The 15,204-nt window shown below is 52.7% G+C and overlaps 2 protein-coding genes across 2 annotated transcripts; one reads left to right on the forward strand and one right to left on the reverse strand.

Annotated features, from left to right (window-relative positions):
• Positions 1-6,394: 6,394 nt before the first annotated feature.
• Positions 6,395-7,373, forward strand: MIND_01428900 (uncharacterized protein; the record flags this gene model as incomplete). Its single annotated transcript, XM_037370670.1, has 2 exons — positions 6,395-6,580; positions 6,633-7,373. 2 exons carry the CDS (start codon positions 6,395-6,397, stop codon positions 7,371-7,373), a joined length of 927 nt encoding a protein of 308 aa, XP_037212941.1.
• Positions 7,374-12,633: 5,260 nt separating this feature from the next.
• Positions 12,634-14,018, reverse strand: MIND_01429000 (uncharacterized protein; the record flags this gene model as incomplete). Its single annotated transcript, XM_037370671.1, has 5 exons — positions 13,911-14,018; positions 13,693-13,858; positions 13,484-13,644; positions 12,804-13,436; positions 12,634-12,747 (listed from the first exon to the last, which is right to left on the reverse strand). The coding sequence occupies exons 1-5, from the start codon at positions 13,980-13,982 to the stop codon at positions 12,634-12,636; spliced, it is 1,146 nt and encodes a 381-aa protein (XP_037212942.1). The 5' UTR covers positions 13,983-14,018.
• Positions 14,019-15,204: the final 1,186 nt, after the last annotated feature.

A 15,204-nucleotide genomic window follows, 5' to 3' on the forward strand; every position in this document is an offset into this window, starting at 1 on the left:
CTCAAGGACGAAAAGGTGTACTACCTGGTCACTGGCAAGGCCAGTGCTTGTTTCTTCATGAACAAGTAAGTGAATCCATTGGTCTTTGAAAACGCCTTAATGAGAACCAGGAGCGACGCGGACCGCTACGCCAGCCAGCTCCAGGACGAGGAGGAGCTCACAGGATATTTTTCCTCGCCCTCACTCACTGCGACGGGAGAAAAGTGGAAGGGCTATGTGGAGCAGATTGGTCGTAAATGATTTTTTGTATTTGTTTTATGAAAATGTGGACACTTTTTTTTTTTTTTTGTTTGAGATCCATTGGTCTGTAAAGTTAGTGAGAGAATTGACAAAAAAAAAAAAAGTGCAGGGAGAGAGGATTGAACAAAAGATCTTGTTAAGCCCAGTGGCTGGCATGACCAAGGGTATGGTTGAGAAATGCACATGTCGTGTTAGCCACTAGGTTAACAAGATCTTGTGCACAGAATATTTTGATGGTATATCATAGCATCTTGGCTATGGCGGTCACACATCTAGTCACGCGTTGCTGACCACGCGTCGCTGATCACGCGTTGCTGATCACGCGTTGCTGACCACGCGTTGTTGATTCTTGATCTAGGTCACACTGGCTGACATAAACCACAGCCTCTTGCTTCCTTCCCCATGCCATCGCCCAAATCGAAGTCGAAGTCCCGCCCCTCCCACCATGCCACTAGGAACCCCACGCGTGCCACGCAACCGGTCCGGAATCGGGCGCGTGGCAGTCGCTCCGTGGCTAGCACAGCGACAGCACAGGAGACGGGGGCAGCACACCTCCAAGCTCGTGCCCGCAAGGAGGCGTTCAATGCAGCCATTGAGGCGCATTTCGAGGTGCGGAGGCAAGAGGCCTTGCGCATAGCGGCGGAATTTGGGAAGTCCCCCGACGATGTCATGGGGCTGCTCATTGCCAAATCCAACATCAAGACGACGCGCAAGGGTCAGCTGTGGAACGCTATCATCCACGACCGCTCTCTGCAAGCCAAGGCTGCTGGTGAGCATTACTCTCCTCTTCCTTTTGTCTCATTGTCATTGCTGCTAGGCTTAACCAAAAACTTGAGCACGCTTCATCAAGAGCTCAAGGAGGACATCGAGGCTGAAGACTTCGACTACGAGAACATCGACGACGACGAGAAGGAGAGGTTACTGGAGCAGCTGGAAGAGAAGCGGGAATTGGAGAAAACGGGCATTCGCAAGACACACAGGTCCCATGTTGGGGATGCCACGAAGGTCATCAGGAAAATTGAAGAACTGGTGAGTTCTCCCGTTCGCTGTGGCATCCAGCAGCTAATATGTGGTAGGCCCACGAGCTGTACTTGCGGACCGGTATCCGCCTCATCTTCGTCTGCTCGCGGGGTCATCCTCGCGACCCCGTCTTACCATATACCTTCGGCTCTGGCAACGCACTCGCCTTCTTCATTCAACGACTGAAGATTACGGAGCTCGAATTCGTCACTAAATTCGAAGCGTGGTGCGTTGACGAGGACGACACCCCGGTGAAGAAGAACGCCATTGACAGCATCCGGGGAGAGATTTCAAGGATGGTCTCTGACAAACTTGGTGCGCTAGCAACGAGGGTGTCAAAGCACCACCATCTAACATTTTACAGAGGACTTCACAAGAGTAGCGACTGACATGTCGTGGGCTAACTACGACATCGACATCAGAGAGAACCTGGGGCTGGAACTGGTTGGGGTACCAGAGAACATCGACATCCGCAAACGACCAAGCGTATGGAGCTCGGAAGCGTGTCGCAGCTTCCATCGGCTGCTGTGCGATGGGACAATCCGAGTGGTGAAGATGGATGCAAAGGCCCACTCTGCCTTGGTTACAGAACACGACGCCAAACGCGCCGAGAATGGACGAGGAACGCTGAAGACGCGTGCTCCTCGGTCTGACAAGGGTGTCTCGAGGAAGAACAAGCAGCGAGCTACAGCAGATGAACAAGACGAGACAACTGGTGCCGCCGCTGCTACCTCCACGCCAACAGCAGCAACGCCATCTCTACCCACGGCCGCGTCAGCCACGGACGACGACGAAGCGACCATCACGCCCCCCGCTCTCGACGACAACCGCACACTGCCCACACAGTCGACCTCGGGATCAACTGGCCACCAGGCCACTGGTCTTTCCCCCATCGCCAACTCCGCAACGCCATATCTGCCGGGGACGTTTCGCTCTGAGCAGCCGGTGAACGAGCTCAGTTGGGTTCCACGACCCGCTGACGAGTTCTCCTACCCATCCGGCTCAGTGGGGACAGACGCTCTGGGAATGCCACCACTCCCTGCGCCTGGCACCCTTAACCCCCAAATCTTCTCATCCGAGTTGGATGAGGAGACAGCAACTATGCTGGCTCAGTTTGCCCGGGAGTACGAGCGTTTGCAGCAGCCTGCTCTACCCCTGCCTCCGCTGCCATCTCTAAACTTGCCATCTCCTTCTCCTCCACCAGTCCAACTCCCCCTGCCTCTCCAGATAGCAACAAACAACCCAGCTTTGCCTGGAAGCTCGTCGAGTAGCGACCAGGGTGGGATGTCGGGTCAGAAGAATAAGAAAGGTAAGAAAAGACAACGGGAGGAAGGAGGCGACGACGACGAGGGAACGCAAGGGCCCGCAAAGAAGAAGCGCAAGGAGAGGAGTGATAAGGGCAAGCCGCGCGGGAGCAGGAAGTAATAGTCCTTGTAGAGTAGTGGATTTACAGTGCTTGAAATACCTTAACAGACATGCGAGCTTAACAGACATACCTAACTTAACAGACACGTCAACTTAACAGACATCGGACTTGTAAGAATGACAAGTCAGAATGATGATGTAATTGATATGGTGGATTCAGCGCGCTGTGGGCTACTGGTAGGTGGGCGGGAGCGGCGGGCGTGCTCCAAAGATGGAGCTGCTATGGTAGCCGCAGGCGTTGGCGGGGCGGGCGGGCAGGCGGGCGCAAGGGGAGCAGTGCCAAGGGCAGGGCGGGGCGGGGGGCGGGGCTCCCGGACCGAGGTGATCGCTCGGCGTTACGGGGACCGGGATCCGAGCCCCGCGATGGCTTGGCGATCACTCGGTCCTGGGGACCGGGCATCCGGGTACCGGGTGATGTCAAGCACCGGTACCCGGGTGCCCATTGCTCACTTGTTGCCCTGGCGCGCCGGGTCGCTGGATGATGGCGTTGATGCGGGTGATGCTCCGCCTGGCGCCGGACAGCCCGTCAATCACCTGTGGCAACAGGTGATGGATTGCTAATTAGCGTTGCTAATTAGCTGACATTAAGCTGCTCAGCCGCAGTTGCCTCTACCCCCTCTACTTAGAGGGGGGAAAATATATATTTACCACCTCTATTTAGAGGAGGTAGGTGGGCTATATAGGTGGGTACAAGATATCACTACCAGCTTTGTGTCCCAATTAGGATTGGTCACATTTTACAGCTTTCCTTACTAATTTAGGGCTTTAACAGCAGTGATCCCAAAAATGGAAGTGTGGAGCAAATCAATTGTTAAAGCCAGTGCCAAACATGTGCATACATTCACACGATGTCTGCTTAATATAAGATATAAGAGTAATAATAATAATTATTATTATTATATGGCATAATTATGTAATATAATAAAATATAATAATAGCCAGCACCAAGCTGCCTGCCAGTGAGGAGTCGGGGAGCGAACACTGTGTCGCCCAGGTAGTAAGTGCCACACGGCACTGAGTCCGTCCCGTTCGCATTCTCAACTGAGCCAATGTAGCCCGAAAAACCCGAGGTGCGGGAGGAGATAAGGAGATACTACTAGCGCCGAGACCGACGCCAGCGCCAAATGTTTGGGGGCAAGTCAATAACTCAATTGAACAATTGCTGGTGCTTAGCTTATCGTTGCGTCGGACAATGCTTGCTGGTCGATCAAGCTCCCCAAGCCAGACTGCACTTTTCAAGTACGCTACTCGTCCAAGTCCATCGACTTACCTTGATCTAGTTACACTTAACGCCTGACGCCCGCGGCATCAAATCGAGCGATATTGATGTAGATAATCTCAACCAACGACCAAATCAGGCGCCTTCGCAGTGGGCAACTAACATTCCTCATGCAGCGCCGACTGCAATGCCATCCCACCATGTATCTCCCCCTCGATGCAGCTGATATATTCAATCCCATCTCGGAGCTGGCCACTAGCTTGAAGCCCTCAATCCAAGTTTGCACTGCTGCATGGAGGTTTCTTCCAGGAAAAACTCAAGTCATGTTTCATGGAGCGTGAGTACTATCACCTGGGACTGCAACGAGTGCACTGTACATTGAATCCAGTCGTGACATTGCCCCGGCCCTCCATCGGAACACAATCGATGTCGCCCGTCATCCACACCCGCTTTGGAAACCGTCGGGTTCCTCTGCTCACCACCAGCCTCCGCGCCGTTGCTCTAAGTTCTTCGCCCATTACAGCCCTGATGAAGCTCCGCCCATCGTGGTCGCACATCCCTCCGTTACTCCCACCACGCGATCGTCCCCATCCGAATCCTCCGCCCAGCTCTTGCGCCGCATGTTATAAATGCCCATTTGCTCCCTTGGCCACCAACATTAGCCATTCGTCTTCAGGTTTCCCCAGATGCAGCCACTCTCTCCATTGCATTACAACCGTCGGCTCATGAGCGAGACCCTCGCCTTTTATATCAGCACGATCGAAAGCGCCGCCAACCTTCCGGGTCAACCTAGTCTGCTCGCGGATGATTTCCCCAAGGCCGACGGCCTGTTCGTTGTGGGCGGGCGATTCAGCTTGATTGGTGCTGGCGGCACATTGCACAGAGACTTCGTTGTCCGATTCCGCGAAGAGACCGACGGCTCCTTGAAGTGGCGAATTGTGTTCGGTCTGTCTTCCATTTCGCCACTCCTGTGTGCTGACGCGGACCACCAAGACAACGTCACGATGGCGTCGTTCACCATCCCCGCCAGCACCCTGGACACCCTCCGCGACTTCCGTCCCCAGGCAACTACAATCCTTCGGGCGTTGTGCATATCCCTGGGGCACACCCACGCCGCCGCCTCTCTGCGCCTCCAGCAGACGATGTTCATCACACCCAACCTCGGCCACGCGCCCGCCCAAGAGCTCTGCCTCTTCGACGCACAGAACAACGCCGTCACCCAGGGCGGTTTCCTGTTTCGCTGCGTGTACAACCGCTGCGGGCGCGTGTTTCTGCCTGGAACCCGCTGCCGACGCCACTGAGGGCCCCCATAATTGTTGCACCTGTCATGTATTAGATAGCTAGAGGATGATCTGCAACACAAGTACCAGTATTTGATGTATAGCATCGGCGTGTGTCAAGGTTGGCATCAGTGACGGTGATTTTGAAGCCTCCTCGACCGCTTGTCCAGTGTGGCATCGTCTAAGGGTTGGAAGGACGTCGGAGGACAGCCGTAGGTGAAGATTGTCGTGGAGGAAGGGAAAAGTGTAGTCGGGGAGGGCATTGTGTCCTGGCAACTTGAGGTGACTAGCGATCGAAGGAGCAGCGACTGTCCGATTTCACATCAGTGCGGCAACTGAGAGTTCCGGCAGAGAAGTAGCGTCGACATAGTCCCAAACAGCATGTCAGTGACTCGGTGTTGTCAATCACGCGCTGGCGGTCGTCGCGGTAGACTCTGCGGTTACGGACAAATGGCCTCAGCGTTCTAGTCCCGGTATGGCTGTCGATCTTGCTGCCATTCCAGTCGTCAGCTCGTAAACTTCAAGTTGTACGACGACCAAGAAGTGCTGTAGCCTGTGGAGAGTGATCAGTAAGCCTAATGCTTAGTATTAGTGCGCAAACAACATAAGTTACACCAACACACGATAATATCCTCCAGCGACCTGCCCGCCACGTCCGCCCGCTCCAGCGCCTACAGTATAGCCTCGCATCGCGTTGCCACGTCATCGCACTCATCTACGACCAGACGATGCTCTGCAGGGGTCCCATGGCGGGGACGGCGCTCCTGCGTCACAGAAGAGAGGCGGGGGTCTGATCCAGCAGACACTCGACATGGAGGAGAGAGAAGAGAAGAAAAACGGCCTTTCCTTTTTCGGCCCGAGCCGATGACGTGTGACGTGTCTGCACGTGCCCGGCATCATCTTGTCAACAACCCCCATCTTCGATCTGTGTCGCTTCCCGACTGTCGCTGCGGCCCACGGTGCGGCTTCGCATCGCGATGGTCGCCTCGTTCGCGTGATGACCTTCCGCATTGGCGGCTAGCGTTGCGCGTCTGGAAGGTGGGCTACCAAGGCGAGGCTGGCAGCGCGCGGGCTTCGAATTCGCCATCTGCCATGGGGTGCTCCACGACGGCAACAAAGTTGGTGAGCTAGGGAAGCGCTCACAGCCTCTTCCCTCCGCTCACTCACGCCTCTCCCTCTTCCCTCTTGCTGGTCAAGACTCCGGCGTGCGATGCACCTCCGCCGACTTCCAGTGCAGCGCGCCACTGGCGATTCATCGTTCGACTGTCCGCAAGTTAACACGGTGGGACAGCCGGTCTTTTCGAGCACGAACACAGGAAGCAACGGCGTCGCTGTCGCGACGTGCACCTATGGCGCCTCGAGCGGGGAGGGCGTCCGCGGGACGTGTGTCTACTTCGTGCGTGGCATATACTTTCCGTTCTTCGCCTGCCCATCGTTTCTTCATGCAGAATGGCGTCTTCTCGTCGGGGCCAGATACGTGTCCGTTCGCTCCACAGTCAACGTCGACCGAGCCACCGCCGACTGCGAGCACTACCAGCCTCCCAGATGCTCCAAGTACGCCGTTCACCCTCCCGCCAGCTTCCCCTTCGCACTCGACCACACTGGCATTCTCACCATCATCCACGCCGACCAACGCGATCGCCAGCATACACAGCCTGACCTCGCCTTCCACAATTAGCTCCGCCTCATCTTCTTCACACGCGACCCTCGCCATCTCCCCATCATCTTCTGCTGTTGGAAGCAGCCCGCTTCCACCGGGCACCATCGCCGGCATCACCGTCGGCGCACTAGCGCTCGCTGCGCTCTCCGCGCTTCTCGGATTCTGTCTCCTTCGTTGGCGACGACGACGACATACGACGAAGATATCGCTTGACAGCGCCGTGGGATCCGTTGTGCCTTATGTCCTCGAGGCAGTGATGTCTCCGCGGTCCCAGGCTTCTTTTCTGCTCTCGCCGACCGACACGACCAACGCAACGCCCCCGCCAACCATCGTGAACCGTGATGGCAAGGGAATCGGCGATACCATGGTTGCAGCGGCAGCATTATCGCCAGTACCAGCGCAGGACGGTCACGGTGCGGAGAACGCAGCGCTGCGGGAGCGCGTCCGCGAGTTGGAGCTCGAGCTGGATTATTCCCGCCTGCAGGAGGCGGAGGCGGAGCCGCCGGCGTACACTCCCCACTCCTCTTGAGTTTTGACCAGTGTTGTCTTCTCTATCGTTAGTGAATTTGTTGCATACAAGAACAGTCTCTGCTCGGACTGGCGTGAAAAACCATAATATCATGCATTATCTGCCTCGAACCCAGAAACTCAGGCGGTACATCATGTGACAATGCCCCGATCATGGCTCCACAGGTTGCCAGGTCTGTTGTCCGCCTCGACCCCATATAAAACAGGATAGTGGAAAAAATGCGCAAGGAGCACCTGTCTCGAACCCGTGCGACAGCATCTCGGACAGCAGACATGGGTTCTGCTTGCGGGGCACCCATTGTATCCAGCACATTGGGCTTTGCCTGTTCACTCTTCCGGGCCAAGCACCATATAACCACCAGTGGGAGGAAAATTCAAGATCGGTCTCTTCTCCAACTCTTTTTAGTTCTGTTTGTCAAGATTTCATCTAAATACATCAGGAACAGACAACTTTGCAATCATGCGATAAGTAGATTTGATAGCCGTGGTAGCACGGTAGACAAGTCCTAGTAGGAACACAAACAGTAATAAATGTTTGAAATCATCTACAAATACTTATTTAACATAAGACAAAATCAAGCAATTTGTTCCAAGTTTGCCATATATTATGTCAGTTTTTATGACCCCTATGCTATAGGCCTCTACAGCTACTAATGAGAAACATGTTCATGTCACCTTCGGACCGTCCGAACGCATCCGAGGTGTATCCGACCGGCGCCCCCTCGGACGCTCTGACCTACCCCGACCCTTGTCCTTGGCCTCCTTCGCCCGCACAATTGCCGATCCATCAAGACCCTCCCAACGATCATTTTGGGACAGAGCCTGCGACGCCGCTCAGGCCCTCTGCGCTCTACATCGGCAGTTACGGACGACCAGTATATAGTTGGCGCCCTAGCAGGCGGACCCTTAGAGTTTCTTCTCTTTGGATCCTCCCCTGCTAGGTCGGTCCCTCCGTGTATTTCCCGTAGCTTTTATTCACGCTTTGGATCCTCCCCTGCTAGGCTTTCGTCGGAGTCTCCAGGGTTGCCCTTACAGGACCAGCAGCAATCGCTGTAATCACCATTGGGGTCGTCGTCCTCCTATCCGCACTTCTCTGTCTTATCTACTTTCGGGAGTTTGACAATATTTGGTGTAGCTCTCTCGTTCGCCGTCTCCATGAGCCACCTCGTTTTGATGCAAGTATCCCAATATCAATACTGTGGTTCCCGGTGACTGTGAAATCGCCCGATGAGGCGGTAATCGCAGTTTCCTGTTGTCCCATATTGCTCAGCACCTCCGGTATTGGCCGGAAATAGTTCATTAGGGTATTTACCATCATTGTACGAAAAAAATTAAGGTATCCGCCCTGATTTGCTCAACCGGTGCAGTGACCGAGTTGACGAGTTGTGTAATATTTTGATTGAAACTGTGAATCTCAGCAATCTGGAGCCCAGAGCTGGATATTTGGGTCTCCAAATCCATCTATAGGCCTATAAAGGAGGTTAGAGCCTTCGAAACATTTCCCCGCAGGGTAGTCGTTGTTTGGTGAGCGATTTGGGAGGTTTGTGACGCTGTGTCACACGACCATCAAATCTAGTCGCAGCTCTAGATAGCAGGCAGCAAGTGAGTTGTCCTTATTCTTTGTATATGAGAGGACTTCTAATAGTAGTCTGCACCTTTATTGCCCTCCCAGTGGAGACCAAACCATCAGGGTACCCAATATTGAGAGTTTCAATCAAAATATTACACAACTCGTCAACTCGGTCACTGCACCGGTTGAGCAAATCAGGGCGGATACCTTAATTTTTTTCGTACAATGATGGTAAATACCCTAAAGAACTATTTCCGGCCAATACCGGAGGTGCTGAGCAATATGGGACAACAGGAAACTGCGATTACCGCCTCATCGGGCGATTGCACAGTCACCGGGAACCACAGTACAATAATAATCGGCTCTGGGTCCTCATAGAAGGGTATGATGCTCTCTTCATCCAATATTCTGGGCATGGCTGAAGACAGACGGCAGTTTGCCTCCTGATAACTTGAACTTGGCACTCCTGCCCTTCCGTATCTTCAAGACCGGAAGTTAGAACTAGTTAAAAATGGGCTGTTTCATAAGCCCGGGGGCCAACTTTTTGGGTAACGACAGACCGAAGGTCCACAAAAATCGGCCTAAAAATCGGCCTCTGATACAAGTAGTATAGACATCACGTGAAACTCATTATTATTATTCCCAATACCAACCACCGCCGCCTCAAACAAAAACCTGAAGACAAACTACATGTCAGCACTGTGGATGACAAAGGCACAGCCCATACCATCTATTTCGTCGAATCTTTTGGTGTGTGCAAACGAAAGATGAGACCGCCCACCAACATTGTGTACACTACCAATTCCGCGAGCCATCTCCGGAATATCTTGTTCCTGTATTCCACGAGCCTTTCTTGTTTCTATGCATCCCTGGGGCCACCGGCCCGGTGCACTCGAAATGTAACTGCAATCGTCCCGCTGCCGCACCACCTTCGGCAGCTCCCAAACTCTGATTTTAGGCAGACGGTGACATTGATGTAAGATTGTGGGTGTCACAAGTGTCACGTGGCCCTTTTCCCCGTAGCTGAATTGAGATAGTCATCCTAACTGACCATTGGATCCGGACATTAGAGACTTTGCGATGTTCCACTGGGAGCCACCTACTAGCCGACATCCATTACGATCACCAGCAGCTCTAGTAGCTCCACAGTGATTTGATATGGCTAAAATAAGCTCAAATTGGACTGAATTAACATGATGTGGCCATGATGTCATCTTGCTCCACCGGAGCTACCCAAACTGTGCCTTATTTGAATGAAATTTGATGAAACTTGACTTTTTTCACAATTTCTACTCAAAAATGGTGTGGATTAGCAGAATTCACTAATAATCAGGATTTGCGTGCTGACGTGCTGGTCAGGCATCGCCCAGCTGCTGGCTGATGATGTGATCAAAAAATTCATATTTCCAGTTCAATTCATCAAAATACTGTTACTTATGGTTGATATATAGGACTTGAGCCCTCACACAGTGACTAGTAGTAGACCATCCAAGGCTATATATAATCCATGAACAAATTTTAACACCAGTCACACTCTAGTCACAGTGCACCCTAAGTGAGGTGTTGAAAGCCTCCTCATAGGAAAGTATAGGGCTATAGACTGTACCATATATGGCTACGGCCGCATATGGTACGGCACGGCCGCTGATGGGTCTGGGACAGGGACATGCCGTACTATAAGACCCCCCCAAATGAGGTGCCTGCAGTATGGTACAATGCCGTCCAGCCGTAATACAGCTACGGGGACAGCTTCTTGGTCACACTATATGACTCAGGCCAAAGCCCACCTCCGAGTTACCAGGGGATTCCAAGCACATCCCACAGTGTTGGGCAGCTCATGTGGATGTGCTGGGTGACTGGCAACTGCTCATGACTCTAGCAACAGGTTGCCGGCGACTGATCGGGGGGCCGGTACCTTGCGGATCAGCTCTTTTCAGATCAGTTGCATGGTTAGCCGAGCCTACACCATATACGGCAGGACCGTCATTACAACGTGACGGCCATCCCATTGCCGTCCCGTATACTTGGGCAACGGCTATGATACTGTATTATGGTGTGCCGTAGGGTGTAATATATGGCAACGGCCTACAGCCCGAGGAAAATAGTAGGCATTCCGTATACCCACTTTGTGTTCCATGCTATCTCTCTCACTAGAGGGTATTAGGGTGCACCATTTACTTCAAACCTTAGGGAAAATCCCCAAGTAGGCTAAAATTCACTGAGAAAAGCCACACTAAGCAAAATTGCAACAAAGTTGGCATAAAAAGACACTTTTCTGCGGAGCTCTGTTGCGGGTTGATTCCATGTCACATGTGACTTTGATCTCAAGCCGCTTTGGTTTCAACCCAAATTTTGTCCGGATTTCAGTATTGGAGTGGGGGACTGGGACCGGAGGTGATGGCAAGGAACAAGACTTGATAACCATGTGCTAACTACCTAAACAGGAATGTGTTCCAGACCTCCCACTACAGTATCTAACTGTCACGGATAAGACCCGGCCCATCCGCTCCGGTGCTGGTGTCGGGCCACCACGGGCCTGTAACATGCAGTACGTGATGATGGGGAACATGCGCCCCAGTAGGAGGAATGCGCCCGTGGGAAGCACGTGACAAAGAACAACACGTCAAGCCGTTGCCAAGACCAACTCGACACCAGGGGACTGGGGAGGAGTGCTAGGAGGTTAGGAGTAGTGCCTGGCCCACAAGGGATGTATGATCGTCCCCTCTGTGGCCATCGAACCTTTGACCACCGACAGGACAAGGGACCGAGTTAACGGGCCCTTTTGGTTTCAATCTACCCCGCCTGCCATACTCATGGGCCCGACGATCTGTCTGTTCTGTTCCGGGTGCCCGTTCTTAGAAGAAGTCCTTGCACAGCCCGACCCGCAGTCTGACACCAACCTCTTGGGCATATTCACTGCCACATCACATTTTCAGAAATACCAGCAATATAGATATTACAGTACATGATATTCCTGCCAAATGATCTCTTACAATATTAAGCCATCAGAATACTGGCATTACAGCCGTCGCTACAGGTCGCGGCGGTGCCTGCGACTGGCTCAACATATGGAAGTTTGTTGTGAGATGCAGAGAATTGTATGTACAGGCTCATATTACAGTGAGAACCTATGGAAACATCTCCTTACACTTATTGATCAACACCTAATACTTGAAAAAAAATACTGGGGGGGGGGACTGACCATTGATGCCATCACATTTCCCCCGTTGAAATATCTTGCACATTTGTTCAATACAAGGCAGGTTGATTGAGAGTAGGCCCAATTTATATCAAATTACTCTATATATTACTATCTCGGGCTTGAACATTTATTATGCCTAACCTATCAGATAACTATTCCATGGCTGCATGTTATATTCTGATTCCACGAGACCCCTGTGGAATCACTCTTTGGACTTGTAATTGGCAAAAGATCTTATTCGTTATTCGGTACGGATACACAGCTGTTTATGGGTTTCTTGGTCTTTGTGTCTGTCTTGGGTGGTAGGAGGCGGAAAAGATAGAAAAGGGGACGATAAGTAACTGTACAGCGATAAATGGGGGAAGGGAGAGGTAGGTATTACATTAAGACGGGACGATCGAGAAAGTGTGAGAGATAGCGGGTCCGGAGCGGGAAACGCGACGTAGCGCTCTGTATGCGCCGATTGGGTGTAGTTGGCCTTGGGCCAGATTACGGAAAGACTGTTGCAGAGAGGAAGACCGTGGCGAGGGGAGTATCGGCGAGTGTGGATCTATCGATGATGCATTTGATGTTGAGCCCAAAAAAGCCTCTAATTGCTGGCGACTAGAAATGCGAAGCAGTCCACGGGCCCTCGTGTATTGCGCTCAGCGGCTACGCACCCCGGCGCTCGTCCAGCTCGACTCGCTCCCAATACTGTCGCTGCCCGCATTGCTCCAGCGGTCCAGCTCGTCGTCGCCGATCTCCGAGCCACTGCTCATGCCCAGCGAGTTCACGGCGGGTGAGGCGGGAAACGAAGGCCCAATGCTTGCAGCGCCGAGCATCATGGAGGGCGACATCGTGAACGAGTGGAAAACCTGCTCGTCGGTGGTAGAGAATGCGGACTCGGAGAACGCGGAGGGGGAAACCGGGCGGGACGAGTCGGATGGAGCGGAGGAGGACGGAGCGGAGAGCAGCTCGAGATCGTGCTCGGCGTCCGCGGCGAGGTCGACCGGGTGCGAGAGGGAGAGACTGGGCACGTGCGCGGGGGAGGAGAAGAGGTCAGACCCGTCTTCAAACGGGTTATCGGGCACGGGTGATGATGCATGGACGGATGGATCAGGTGTGGGTGGAGCTTGGAAGGCAACAGGCGGGGGCGGGGGCGGGGTGCGGAAGGACTGGTTAGAGAGCGTGCTGTTCGACAATGGAGTGGGCACACGACTGCTAATGCTCGAGCCCGGGGAGCTGACGCTGAGTGAGTCGTCGAAAAGGACATGTGTTGGCTCCATCGGGTCGTATGGAAGGATGACATTCGACTTCCAAGGTCAGCTGCCCGGTTTTGCCCGATATGAATACCACGCACCTCATCCAACGCAGAGGCTGGCCGGCGCTGGCGCAGCGTAGACACGCCCTCGCTGCGGACCTGGACTTGCTCTCTCCACTGCGACACCTCCTGGGCGACCATCGTCTCCAGTTCGTAGGTGTTCTTGGTGTCCAGATCGGTCACCGTCATACTTCGTCGGCCTCCACAACGTCAGCATCGACATCACCAGTGAACTGCGGACCACGCACCTTCCCCGCCCTTGCCGGTCTCCGTGCCAGCGCTAGAGCCAGGGCGCACACCCACAGGCACCGCCTCCCTGGTCCTCTGCTTCGCAGCCTTCTTGGCCTTCCGCTTGTTGACAAAGTCCTCCGCCCAGCGCTCCACGCGCGGGGCAATGTGGGGCTCATAGACGAACTGCGATAAGGCGAGCGCCCGTCAGCGTCATCTGCCCAGCCTGAAGACGCACCTCCTTGAAGGCGAGCGCAGCGCCGACGACGCTCACCGCGACCACGACGTACACGACCACGGGCGGGGCCATCGTGCGCAGAGCAGAGTCGTGTGGTGGGAGTGGGAAGGAAAGGAGATCCGATTACAGCAACGGGGGCTGTGCGATCGGCCCGTGCCGCGTGGCTGATCGGCCTCGGCCCCGATCGCCCGTCAGGTCATGTGCTATATTCGATGAATGTCACCCGCGCAGGCAAGGGACTGGGCTGAATGTCTGAAAGACAACATTGCTATTAATACACGGAACCACATATGTTGCAAAATAGGCAAAATACCTGGAGCAACTTACTGTTGTATTTTATTCAATTCGAATGCCAAAAGTGGTGTGACATTCAATACGAAGATATCAATTCGAATTATTTCCTAATTAGGAAACTCTTGGCGCCGAAGGCGCCCGGAAATGTCATAAATTGCCTTTTTGGGAGAGGATTTTGAGCAAAATGGTGTGACATACGAAAAAATTTCGAATTTTATAGCTACTGTGACACGTGACATACGAACTGAATAAAATGCTACAGTATAGTCTGGATTGGCCCTGATAGGCTGTCAATGGCTTGTCTAGGGCCCAACTATACATAGGCTATAAGCAGCCTATAAACAGCATTAATATTGTACAGTACTACCCTGGCTGCAGGTATCTATGGGGTACTACATGCTTATGATAGGCTTGGCTAATCTTCCTTATAGCAAATGATCATAATAAAGTTCCGAGTCCAGATCCCTGATACTAGTAGCCTCAATGCACAGTTCACATTGAATTAGATTTTTCTTTTCATATGTCTCACTATTATAAAAGTGCATTTTTTCACATCTTAATTTTCTCAGAGCCTATGCATTCTAGCAGACTATGTTCCGGGACCAAATGATTCTAGGTAGTTGAGGAATATTGTTATGTATAGTTTTAAATCTCTGATTTTACTGCTAAAGTGCATTGATTGGATTGGTTTCCATATAGCTGCCAATTGACTGAAGAGGTGAAAAGAATGATTCAGTCTGCAAAAAAAAAGTTTCCAGATGCAACATGCAGCACATGACACCATCACCCTGTCTAAACCCACTTATTACCATATTTGGCAAGGAAGCAAGGCAGCTAGGTCACAAGTGTTGTTTGCTTATTAACTGATTCAAATTCATCTGCACTCAAAAAAAAAAAGTTCTATACCCACATACAATCCTCCATCCCCAACCCACAATGAGAATCGGAAGGACAACAAACAAGACAGCAAGCAGACACGGTTCTTCCCCTCCCACTGTCT

Source organism: Mycena indigotica (genome assembly GCF_014461135.1).
Source record: "Mycena indigotica strain 171206Taipei chromosome Unknown Mind.scaff0020, whole genome shotgun sequence".
NCBI classification, from domain to species: domain Eukaryota; kingdom Fungi; phylum Basidiomycota; class Agaricomycetes; order Agaricales; family Mycenaceae; genus Mycena; species Mycena indigotica.